Raw genomic sequence first — 13,079 nt, 5'->3', positions numbered from 1 at the left:
AGAGGAGAATCGAGGAGAAGGGATTGTGGTGTGGCCATCCCCCCTGGGGGGTGATTTCTCATTTTCTGTCTCTCCATCTCTCTGTCTGGTGAGCGCACATGCCCTATAGCAAAAAAAACAAAAAACAAAAAACAGAGACCAGCAGGTGGCATGATGGTTAAGGTGCTGGACACTCCCACATGGCTGACCAGGGTTCAAGTCCTGAATCTGGTGGCTTGCTTTCTCACTTCCTCTCTCTCTCACTCTTACCCTCTTTCTCGCTCGGGTCAAATTAAAAAAATAAAAATGAATCGATAAATAAAATAAATAATTATTAAAAAACAACATCAACAACAACAACAAAAAAACAGAGAGCTTTGCTCCCCCAGGTGAAAAGGAAGGAAGAAGGGAGGAAGGGGGGGGAAGACCAGAGGGCACACCCAGCCAGTCATGTCCTTCTAAATCTGCTGCCACCTGGCTGTCACCAAACCTCTCCCTTCACCAACAAAATGCCTCCCTGGAGGGCTGCATGCCACAAGCCCCAGCTCCCCACAGCAGACAAAGCGGGAGACAAGGTCAGTGAGTCAAGACCAGCCTGGTGACACCACGTGGCACTGAAGTCCCTGCAGATAAGTGTCAGGACACACAAGACCTGGCTGGGGTGAGCCTTCCAGCTGCTGAGGCTGGAGCCGTTTTGCATAAACTCAGCCTCCTCCCCAGGCCTGGCCCTGGCGACTGCAGGCGCTCCGACACCAGAGGGAGCAGGTGGTCTCAGCCCAGTGAGCAGCCAAGGCCCAAGTGGAGAGGGCGGGGCATGTTCTCCTGCCTGCCCTTCCTCTCGAAAATCACAAGGGGTCACTCTCAGACCAGAGATGGATGGAGGAGCAAAGCCCCAAGGCAATCTCTCACACACTCGAACCTAGCAGGTGTGGACGGTGCAGGAAGTTCTGCCCTGAGACTTGGCCTGAAAGCAACAAGGGCGACTGACTAACATTCAATTCATTCATTCGTTCATTCATTTGCTCACTTGCCAAATATCCACTGCACCTGGGTATAGAGATGGCCTTGGGAACAGAGCTGGCTCTACCCTCTGTACCCAATCTGGGAGACACCAGCTGGCGGCAGAGCACCCGGCAGGCCCTCGGCTCTCAGCCCTGAGCTGTGTGAGCTCAGTTACGAACATTTTCTGTGCCTCCATCTCCTAACTGTAGGGTGAGGGTCATCAGTCTACACGGAAGGCTGCTGTGAGGAAGAAAGGACACCGGAGACGAGCCAGGATGAAGCAGGCCGCCACCTCGGCCGCTCCGTCTGCTACGAGGACGTGAACTGCAGCTGGGAGCACGGCCCATGGCCGGGAAGGTCTCAGGCAGACTGCTCCAGGGGATGGTACGGTGCCCTGCATTGGCAGCGTGGGACCACCCATGGTCATAGACGCCACGTGGTCAACAACAGTTTTGACCCCAAGTGGTTGACACCACAGAGGAGCCCCATGTGTCCTGCTGAGCATTCACTCCTCTGGGGCATTTTCCTGTCTTGCCAGGGGCTTCTTGGAACCCGGGGACATAAAGCACCAGAAAGCCAAGGGACAGAACTTAGATGGATGAGCAAAAAGCCAGTGGTCAGGGCCATCACGTGGTGCCCTAGGAGGTGTGGACAGCTGTGTATGTGAGCTCACAGGCAGTGTGGCGAGGAGGACCTGGCAGGAGAACCTGGAGAAGGGGAGCCCCTCCCCAAGCGAGTGGGAGCAGGGCTGGCAGCAGAAAGCAAGGCCGACCCCTGTACTCAGTGGAGGGGGAGAGACGTGTATGTCAGGGAGAGGCCACTCACAGTGAGCAGGGGTCCTCTTCGGTGAGATCTGCTAGGTATACGTTCGCAAAGTGGATGAACAGCATTCCTATGGCTTGCTTGGAAGTGTCTAGAAACCTGTATGAAACAGAACGGCAGCTGTCGTCACTCTGACACGAGGAAGAGAAAGGAAGAGAAAACGAGAGGCTGAAACAGGAGACCCCGACCTTCCAGGCGCGTGTCACGTTCTCCCGGAGGCTTCGGTACTAAATCCGGCTTCCTATCTCAGCCACCTTCCAAAATCTTCACTAGTGCTGTCTTTGAAACCCCTACAAAGCCACTGATTAGTGTTACTTAAGATATATTCTTTTTTCATTTTTTTGTTACTTCAAAATGAAATGCTCAATCACTGCTTTATAAGCCCAAGGAGCCTCTATTTTAAAGAGCTCCCACTCGACTTCATTGACAGCGAGCTGAATTACACTGAACGACACGCGCACGTCATGAGACTTGTGCAAGCCCAGTACTGCAGCTGACTCCCTAAACCCGTTTCTGCCACTGGCAGCCACTTGTACTTGTGGCCGTCTTTCCTGGCCTCCCGGGCGTGGCCTCAGCCAGGTCTCAGGACTGGAATGGACCACAAAAATTACCCAGTCCATCCAGCAGCTGGGGCTTAAAAATAAGTCCTTGAACTCACTGGAAAGAAGAAGCCACCAAGGGTATAAAATAGAGTGCCCCAGAGCTAGGCTGTCCCCCAGTCCCTTCCCAGCCTGAGGCCAGAACCCCTCATTCTAGAGCTAAATACCAAAATTAGGGGGGAAATAAAACCAAGGACGATCACAGCCATAGCTGCGCATGCTGGCCTTGGCTACCTGGCAGGATGAAGCTACATGGGAGGTCCAGGTTCGATTCTCAGCCCACCCTAAAAACAAGCTGGGCAGGGTGGTGCATGCCTATAGTCCCAGCTACTTGGGAAGTTGAGGCAGGAGGAATACAACACCGTGAGACCCTGTCTAAAAAGAAAAAGAATGACCAACGTGCGGCAGGGACGCGGTTAAGGAAGCTGGCAGCAGAGAGCAGTGCGTGGCTTATCTTCCAGCTTCCAACATTTGAAGCGGAGCGATCATAAACGAGAGATAGAGATCAAACGTGATCTAGAGAGGGCTGGCTCTGTGGCACCGTGGCAACACACTGCTTAAGAGGAGCTGGATCCACATATCTGGCCCGCTTAGCCTGGGACAGGCAGGGCCTGTGCATGAGTGCCCGAGTTGACGGGCTGGAGGACTGGAGGAGGAGATTGCATGGAGGGTGCTCCTCGCTCACTCCTGTGCACGGAATGTGCTCTATCATGATAAAAGGGTAGGGGAGGGACCAGCAGTTAGCGTAGTGGCTATGTCGTTGGACTCCCATGTAGTCGACTGCAGTTCGTGTCCTGGACCCGGTGGCTTAAACTCACACTGGACACATGCGTGCATGCCCAAGATCCCGAGAGGAGAATGGAGGAGAAGGGATTGTGGCGTGGCCATCCCCTCTGGGGGGTGATATCTTGCTTTCTCTCTCTGTCTTTCTGGCGAGCGCACGTGCCCTATAGCAAAAACCTCTCTGAAAAAAAAAAAACAAAAACAAAAAACAAACGATTGGGGGGGAAGGGGAGTAGGGGAGTTATATGGATAAACAGAAGCAGTTTCACATTAATCATTAATCACAGTTCCTAATGATTAACCCAACGAAGGGTCCCAGACACTACACTGGGTATAGTTTTCCACGTTCCATCCCCTACCCACCCCAATACCCATGGCCCCTCAAAACCAAAACCAAACCAGACCCACAAATCCCCAAGGTCAGGAACATCCAAGGAAAGCCCCAACACTTAAATACGTACCATATCCTCCACGGACGCCTTTCATGCTTTGGTTCTCTGAAGCGTTTGACTGAAAGAAAAGCCAGACGTCAGTCACTGTCCAGAGCAGACATGACGCACGCTGCACATAACGAGCGGGCCATCAGCCCACTGGCTGTACACACCACCGCGGGAAGGCACGTGCCCTTTCAACACGCGACCAGCCTGCTCAAGGGCCTGGGGCTCTGGCCCGCTGACGACCACTATGGACGCTTTAGAACTGGAAACTGAAGAGTGACGCCTCACAGCGTGTGGAAAACGATCCTTCCTTCTTTGGGACAAGGCTCCCTCAGAAAAGGACTGAAAATACCAAAGTGGAATGCAGCTGTCTGACTTCAGGACACGCTCTGTCCGAGGACAAACCTGTCCACCCCACTCACAGCGAGTGCCCACTCTGGCAGGTACCCAGGAGACAGAGGGCAGGTCAGCTGTGCGGCCACAGACGTGGAGGGGACAGACGTGGAGCCATAGTGCGCTGAGCGCTAGGGAAGGGCTGAGCGTGAGCAAGGACGGTGAGCGCCTGCCTGTCTGCAGGAAGGGCAGCCCTGGGACAGGCTCACTGCCAGGGATGTGGCGTGGCGCGGGGTGTCCAGCAGTTTCATTGGCTTCAATACAGCAGTTAGAACACAGAGAACCAAATACGGTATTATGGGTTGGACTGTGTCTCCTCTCCGATTCCCATGTGGAAGTTCTAACCTTCAGGACCCCAGAGTGTGGCTGCATGTGGACACAGGGCCTTTAGAGACGGACTTAAAGGGCCAGCAGCTCGTGGTGTGGTAGTTAAAGTGCTGGGCTCCCACATGGCCAACTGCAGTTCGAGTCCCAGACCTGGCAGCTTGCTTTCTCACTTTCCCTCGCTTTCCCTCTGGTCATATTAAATAATGATAATGATAAATAAAATTAAATTTAAAAGATTCTTTTAAAAAAGAGGGAATTACGGCTGGGCCCTAACCTAACATGACTGGTGGCCTAATAAGAAAAGGCGTTTGGGACAGACGTGTGAGCGGACCCAGGAGAGACCATGTGAGGGCACCGGGAGAGGGCGGGCATCTGTTAGCCAAGCAGAGAGGCCTCAGAGGAGACCAAGCCTGCGGAGGAACACTTCGCCTCAGACTTCCACCACCGACATATGAAAAAACAAACATGTATTTCTTACTTTTGTTTTTTGTTTTTTGGAGAGGTTTTTACTATAGGGCCCGTGCGCTTACCAGAAAGAGACAGAAAGTGAAAAATGCCCCCCCAGGGGAGATGGCCACGCCGCAATCCCTTCTCCTCCATTCTCCTCTCGGAATCTTGGACACACGCACACGTGCCCAGTGTGAGTTTAAGCCACTGGGTCCGGGACTCAAACCGCGGTCGACTACATGGGAGTCCAGCGACATAGCCATTACGTCAACTGCTGGTCCCAACAAACATGTTTCTGAAGCCCCCCTCCCGTGGGTGATGTTACGGCAGCCTGAACAAGCTCATATGTGAGGCAACCCCAGAACCGAGGAGCCTGGGAGAAGGACATACAGGTACGTACTACACTATTACTTAGACTTCCTATAGACTTAACAATCCTCCAAATAAGAAGGTGGGGTGTGGAGGGAGACAGACTCAAGAGGGATGATCTAATGCAACCACTCAGGGTTGATTTGGCAGTATCTGTCCAAATTGTTTTTTTTTTTTTTTTTTTCTAGTTTGCTATAGGGCCTACGTTCTTACCAGAGAGACAAAGAGAAAGAGGAAGTGAGAAATCACCCCCTAGGGGAGATGACCATGCAGCAGTCCCTCTTCATCTCTTCTCCTCTCATGATTTTGAGCATGCACGCACACGTGCCCAGTGCATTTTTCAAGTTGCCAGTTCCGGGACTCAAACCACGGAGTCGGCCATGTGGGACCCAGCACTTGAACTGCCACGCTACCTGCCGGCTCCTCGCTATCCAAGTTGTAAGTGCTCGTGCCCCTCTAACCTGCACTGCACCCCAGTACAAAAGACCTGCCAAGAGCAACAGAGCTATTCACTGCAATACTGTCAGGACGACTCCTGAGGGGAGCCAAGGCCTGCGCCCACGGGGTTAGGACAGACACCGGTACCATACAAGGTCATACTAGGCGGCTGCGGAAAACACGGTAGGTCCGCGTGGACTAGTGTGAGAAGATTTCCTAATTACGCTCATAAACTGTAGACTATTATGCATACCAGGATTCCATTCGTGTCCTATTTATTTTTTCTTTTCTTTAAAGAATAGTCTGCTGGGGGACCAGCAGTTGGTGCAATGGCTATGTTGCAGGCCTCCCATGTAGTCCACGTGGTAGACTCTTACACCTGACAGCTTCAAACTCAATGCCAGGCACGAGTGTGTGTGCGCGTGCCCAAGATCCCGAGAGGAGAGGGATTGTGACATAGCCATCTCCCCAGGGGGGAGGGGGTGATTTCTCACTTTCTGTCTCTCTGTCTCTGTTTATCTGCAAGCACACATGTACTACAGCAAACACACCCACACACCCACCCACATACACACACACACACACACACACACATACACACAAAACCTGGGAAAAAACTCTGCCAAAGGTCAAGCACACTGGTGAGACAGTGGGGGCTGGGGAGAGGGAGAAAGCACCCCCTCATAGGGAACGGGACTTTGGGATGCACACACATGCCCCTGGCATGTTCCCCAAGCCTCCAGGTCTGGGACTCAACCCCGCTGTCAGCCATGTGGGACCCAGCTGCCCTAACCGCTACACCAGGGAGATACACACGCGTGCAACTGTTTAAATGCTGCTCTTACGCATTTTTCTCCCTAAAGGGATGCATAGGTGACTACGGACCAGGGCTATCTTTGATGAAAGAAATGACAGAGCAGAGAAGTCGCCTTTTTCTATCACTGTGAATGGTTTAAACACTTCCATACTCATTTTGCTTTTATTTCAACATTTAAAAAAGACAAGCCCATCACAGAGACTTAAGCGGATATAGCAAAATGCGACCGAGGAGAACTGGAGTGATCCTGATCCGTAGTCGGACTTGGGGACAGGGTGTGGGGAAGGGATTGTGCCCGCTGGTCAGGGCCCAGAGTGGCCCACAGCACTGTGGCTGGCAGGTTCAGAATGGGTGCAGACCCTTCTAGAGAGCAGAAGTGGGGCTCCCACAGTCTTCCTCTCCATTCCCCACCCCTTTTCTTTTTTAAGAATTATTTTATTTAACGTTCTTTATTTGTTTTAATTTGATCAGAGAGGGACAGAATGAGAGAGGAAGAGAGAAGGAAGGTGAGAAAGCAAGATGCCAGGTCTGGGACTCGAACCATGGTTGGCCATGTGGGAGTCCAGCGTCCTGAACTACCAAGTCACCTGATGGCCGGCCCCCACCCCACCCCTTTTCTAACAATTGTTCAAAGTAAAAAAATCTCTTTTTCTTTTAATTAGAGAAAAAATTATTAAGAGAGCTGTTCCAGATCTTGTCTGGTAAGGATAAAAAAACAGTAACAAAACCCAGGTCCACTTACCCTCCCTGTCATAGCATGTGGAGGGGCCTGCTGTGCGACCAGCCCTGAAGGGCAGGAGATGAAAAAAGATAAGAACTCCAGTCTTTAAGCTCTCCTTAGGTAGGGATGTCAAATGTGGAACCAGTTAGCTGGGTGCAGAGGTGAGGCCTAATGCAGGAGAGGGAAGGGCAGGGGCTGGAGCCCTCTGACAATAAAGACAAGACAGAGGCAAGTGGAGTTTTGTGGCCCCAAGTGAAAGAGCGCCTGCAGGCACCCGCGGTGGGAGGCTGAGGGCGGGAAGGGATCTCCCTAGAGCTGCCCGAGGGACTGTGGCCCTGCTAAAACCTCGATTCTGGTTGTTGGGCTTCCAGAACTGAGAGAATGCATTACTGTTCATTTTTAAAAGTGTAATTAATTAATTTATTTTAAAATTTGCTGCAGGGTGCATGTGCTCACTGGAGAGAGACAAGAGAGGAGGGGGGAGGGAGAAAAAGTGAGAAAGCACCCCCAGGGGGAATGACCACGCCAGAATCCCTTCTCCTCTCAGAATTTTGGGCTCTTACACACACACATGCTCAGCATTTTTCAAGCCACCACTGGGTCTGGGACTTAAACTGCCCAGTTGGCCATGTGGAATCCAGCGCGTTAACCACCATGCCACCTGGCTGGCTCTTTCTTTTTATTGCTGGAAGGTGTACACACTTGAAATGGGTGGAGGCACGGAGAGGGAGGGAGGGAGAGAGCGCACACATGAACGAGAACTCCCCCGGAGATAGCCATTCCGCAGTTCCTTCTCCTTCATCCTCCTGTTAGGATTCTGGGTACACACACGTGCCCGGCGTATTTTTCAAGCCACTGGGTCCAGGACTCAAACTGCAACCAGCCATGAGGGATCCAGCAGCCTTAACCACCCTGCCACAGGATGGACCGGGTACTTGTTTTCATTTAGTGAGGCCCCTGAAGTTTCACAGCGGTTTTCCCAGAAGCTGACTCTGTGGGCCATTCTTACAACGGGGCTAAAACTGCTTTGGCGCTGGACAAGGAAAGCTGCCAGCAAGGTGCCGAGGACGCCTACCCCCAGCTGCTCCTCCCCCAGCTCACCCGAGACAGGACACCCTCACCACGTCCACCCAGAGACAGAGCCATACCCTGGGTTGGGAACCGTTTTGGGGAAGGTCTTGGATTTACGGCCCAGGTTCGAACTCAGCCGGCTTTAATCCTCCTACACAGAGGTTCAGCCAAAGGCTGAGAGCAATGATGGCCAAAGCAGGGGGAAAAGCTCAACTGTCTAGCAGAGAAATACGCTGAATTCTCTGGACACAGGCCTCCTTGGACCGACTGCCTCCCTGGAGAGCAGAGCTGTGGTGCCATCCGCTAGCACAGTGAGCGTGGCAGGAGGGACAGCATCGGCACCAAGTGTGGGCTCCCCAGGGGTCTTGTCTGATAGGAATACAGACGGCAAATACACACCCAATAAATCTGCAACCTTAACATCGATTTTAAAAATGCAAAGAGGTACTTTCTTTTCTCTTTTTGAGAGGTTTTTTGCTACAGGAGGCGAGTGCTTGCCAGAGAGAGAGACAGACAGACAGAAAGCGAGAAATCACCCGCCAAGGGGGATGGCCACGCCACAATCCCTTCTCCTCCATTCTCCTCTCAGGATCTTGGGCATGCGCCTGGCATGAGTTTAAGCCACTGGGTCTGGGATTTGAACCATGGTTGACTACATGGAGTCCAGCGACACAGCCATTACGCCACCTGCTGGTCCTCAAAAAGGTACTTACTTTCACTCAGAATAACAAAGATTAAACTGCTCAGTGAGAGCATTAGGAAACAGGTTAAAAAAAAAATCAGGCCTTGCTGTCGTGAATCTCCTGCCTCAGCTTCCCGACTAGCTGGGACTAAAGGTACCTGTCACCATGCCTGCCCCTGCACGCATAGCATCTCTGGCTGGGCTGGAAACAGGTCATCTTAAGCTGCTGCTAGAAAGTAAACTGCATCACCGCTGGTGACTGTGGAGAAGCGGACTTGTGCTCCTGGTCCCCAGAACCACTCAGGTAGAAGAGAGCATTAAATGGGTGACAGGGTGGCCTCGGTGAACTGCGCCTCCTGGGACCTGGCTCACTGGAGGCAGAGATGTCAGAGATGCTGCTTACAGGGCCCTGGGGTGGGCTGAGGGGATACGGGGGGAGGCCTCCAGGATGCAGTTTGAGCTAAGAACCATGAGGAGGAGCTGGAGACCTGTAAATCCTCCCGAGTGAGGGTCTGTTAGGTAGGCACTTCCTGAATACTGAGAGAAGCCCCAACTACAACGTAAACAGGCCGTCCCGGGAGGACCCTGCTCTGGAAGTCACCATCCCTGCACAGCTGGGGATGCTCTAGTTCTGGGGAACACAAAGAGGGACACTGCATCTGCCTGTTTTGTGTCACCATGGCCTTGCTGACCCGTGAAGCAAATGAAGTTGGCAATTGTATTTAATCTCATAGTGAATGAAGAGGTGTCAGTCTCTCTCTGTCTCTGTGTATCAATCCACAGACCACATGAAAAGTTGCAGCAGGTATTTTTTTTTTAATCTGCAATGGTTACTGTGATATAATTTTTAAAATAATTTATTTATTTCCATTTGTTATTGTTAGTTTCTTTTTTTTTTTTTTTTTTTAGAGAGAGAGAAAGGGAAAGTGAGAAAGCAAGCCACCAGGTCCAGGACTTGAACCATGGTTGGCCATGTGGGAATCCAGCGCCCTTATCCACCACACCACCTGCTGGTCCCAGTGATGATAAAATTTTAATTTATGTTCTTTTTTCTTTTTTTTTGGAGAGGTTTTTTTTGTTTTGTTTTGTTTTGTTTTGTTTTCCTGTAGGGCATGTGTGCATGCCAGAGAGACAGAGAGAGAGAAAGCAAGAAATCACCCCCCGGGGGATGGCCATGTCACAATCCCTTCTCCTCCCTTCTCCTCTCGGGATCTTGGGCACGCACGCACAGAAGCCTGGCATGAGTTTAAGCCACCAGGTCCAGGACTCGAACTGCAGTCAAGTACATGGGAGTTCAGTGACATAGCCATTACGCTAACTGCTGGTCCCACAATACCATTTATGTTTTTAACTGCATATGTACGAGGACCATGAAACTCCACTTCCGGGGTTTGCTCCTATAGTTACACCTGCACAAACACCCGCAAGTCTGTGTACAGGAGTGAGAAATTTAAAAATGACCTAACGGTCCGTTGACCGCAAAGGGTTTATATGTATTAGTATGTTATCATATGATGGAAGTCCACTGTTAAAAGTGAGGTAGAAACCTCATACTTGCAAGGGCTGAATTTCATGGTGAATAAATTCTCCCTCAATAAAACTGTATGAAAAGCGAGGTAGTAGTAGATCTTGGGGGCTGGCAGGTGGCATGGTGGTTAAAGGCACTGGATTCCTAGATGCCTGACCACAGTTCGAGTCCTGAACCTGGCAGCTTGCTCTCTCGCTTTCTCTTTCTCTCTCTCTGTCTCTGTCTGGTCAAATTAAAGAAATAATAACAACAGATGGAATTAAATAAATCATTCTTTAAAAAAAAAAAAAAAAGATCTTGAGCCGGCCTCGTGGCCTAGCGGTAAAGAGTTGGATCCTACGTCAGTGATGGTGGCTGAGTCCTGACCCCATCACCTCGAGGACCGCGCTGGTGCATGTGCACATGTTCCCCGAATCCAGACAGGACAGATGGAGACACGGAGGAGATGGGGTTAGGCACGAACACGCCCCACTGAGGAGGTGCCTTCTCCCCTTTCTGGAAATGAAAAAAAAAGTATTAGCACTATCTGTACTGAAATGGGGGGGTGGGCAAAGGCCCACGTTAAATGGGAGGAAAAGCCAATGAAACAGTGAACGTGTAGTATAAACTTATTTTTTTTAAAAAAGAAAAAAGAAATATATATAAATGTGGAGGTGTACGTATCAGACTGTTAGCCATGATTAGCTCTACAGAGGCTGGAATTATAGTGAACTTTCACTTTTTTTTCCCTTTTTTTTGGACAGTTTTTTTTTGCTACAGGGCGTGTGTGCTCGCCAGAAAGATAGAGACAGAGAGATAGAAAGTGAGAAATCACTCCCCGGGGGGGTGGCCACGCCGCAATCCCTTCTCCATTCTCCTCTCGGGATCTTGGGCACACACACACACACACACACACACACACACACACACACGCCCGCCGTGAGTTTAAGCCACCAGGTCCAGAACTCGAACTGCAGTCAACTACGTGGGAGTCCAGCAACATAGCCATTACGCTAACTGCTGGTCCCTGAACTTTCACTTTTAAGAAAGCTTTTTCTTCTTCTTCTTTTTTTTTTTTAAGAATTATTTTATTTCACTTTATTTATTTATTTTAATTTGACCAGAGAGGGACAAAGAGAAAGAGGGGATACGTGAGAAAGCAAGCCGCCAGGTCCAGGACTCAAACTGTGGTCAGCCATGTGGGAGTCCAGCACCCTTAGCCACCATGCCACCTGCAGCCCCACCTTTAAGAAAGTTTCTATTCACGACAGACAGCGCTCATAGAGCGTGCATGTGAGAGAGAGACGGAGCCATCCGTGATAGTCTCACCACGTGGGGAGCCCCCTTCTCCAGGACCATAGGTGCCCTGCACGCTTTCGGGTCGGCCTGAGATCTGAACGGGGTCAGCTGCAGGCCTTCCAGCACCGTAGTTCAGTTTGCTACTGACCATGCCACGGGCTGGGCCGACGGACACTTTTTCATGCTATATATTTTCCTAAGATTTTAGTTGCTTATGGTGAACATGCATTAATTACTTTGGTAATATGAAAAAAATAAATATATTGGGTTATCAGAAAAGTCACGATGGGTTTTTCTATGCACAAACACATCATGACTTTTCCAATGACCCAACAGAAAGGTCTCTGCTGCTGAAAGCAGTTGTTAAAAAAGGACTAAGTTACGGTTTTGCACATTAGGTAAGATTTAACAGCTTTCCTCAACCCAACGCGCTGAGGAAATTCCCCTCTGAGACAAAAAATCGCAGCAGGCAGAACTCACAAGAGAAATACCCATGGCTTCCGCCCACTCAGTACACATCAAGGCAAGTCCAGGAGATGGCGAGACCGCTGTCACCCCTGGTGGACACGGGTCCCCGGGCTCCCGCCAGCAAGGCTAGGGGCTCCCCTAGACCCCCTGCTAATTTAAAAAGGCATCGTTAAAATAAATTGCTCGTGTATGTTTCTGTTTTTGAGGATTCCTCAGTTTTACGGCCTTTAAAAAATTAACCAGCAACAAACAGATCCCCATGGTATTGGGTAAGAGGTTCTTTGTACAGTTTTTTTTTTTTTTTTTTTTTTTTTAAGAGGACTGATTTTCAGGCCTAGCAGTCTATGTCGCTGGACTCCCATGTAGTCAACCACAGTTTGAGTCCTGGACCTGGTGGCTTAAACTCATGCTAGACGCAAGATCCCGAGAGGAGCATGGAGGAGAAGGGACTGCAGCGTGGTCATCCCCCCTAGGGGGTGATTTCTCACTTTCTGTCTCTCTGTCTCTGTCTTTCTGGTGAGCGCATGTGCCCTATAGCAAAAACCTCTCAAAAAAAAAAAAAAAAAAAAAGAGAGAGAGAGAGAGAACCGACCTTCACTGCAACCTCATGGCTCATCCAATTCTTAGAAAAAGGCAGGGTGCTGGAGTCTGTGTTTCTCGGGTTAATTCTCAACCCCACCAAGTCCACACAGAGGCTGACTCTCCACGCAGGCAGCATGGACGCCTGAACCTCTGCTTCCCAGGGTTAAAGGAAACCCCCGCTGTCCTCATGCCGGTGATGAGTGCAGACGGCTGGGTGGATTCCCATCCCTGCATCCCAAGGCTCCCCACACAACTCTAGCTGCCCAGGGTGGTCCAAGCTTGGCCGAGCCCACAGTAGGCCCAGGGAAGGGGCATTTGTGATTTTTTTTTTTCTCT

General features: G+C 50.7%; 1 protein-coding gene across 1 annotated transcript in view; it reads right to left on the bottom strand.

Moving 5' to 3' along the window:
• Positions 1-13,079, bottom strand: part of STIMATE (STIM activating enhancer) — a gene marked incomplete at its 5' end in the record, with an annotated part of 42,153 nt that overhangs the window by 12,242 nt on the left and 16,832 nt on the right. Inside the window, 2 exon segments of the mRNA XM_014584487.1 lie at positions 1,807-1,902; positions 3,647-3,695. Coding sequence (XP_014439973.1) covers positions 1,807-1,902; positions 3,647-3,695 — 145 coding nt within the window.

The sequence above is a fragment of the Tupaia chinensis genome, unplaced genomic scaffold (genome assembly GCF_000334495.1).
Source record: "Tupaia chinensis unplaced genomic scaffold, TupChi_1.0 Scaffold147003_1, whole genome shotgun sequence".
NCBI lineage: Eukaryota > Metazoa > Chordata > Mammalia > Scandentia > Tupaiidae > Tupaia > Tupaia belangeri.
Note: the sequence above shows the minus strand (reverse complement) of the source record. Positions and strands in the feature narration are given on the sequence as shown.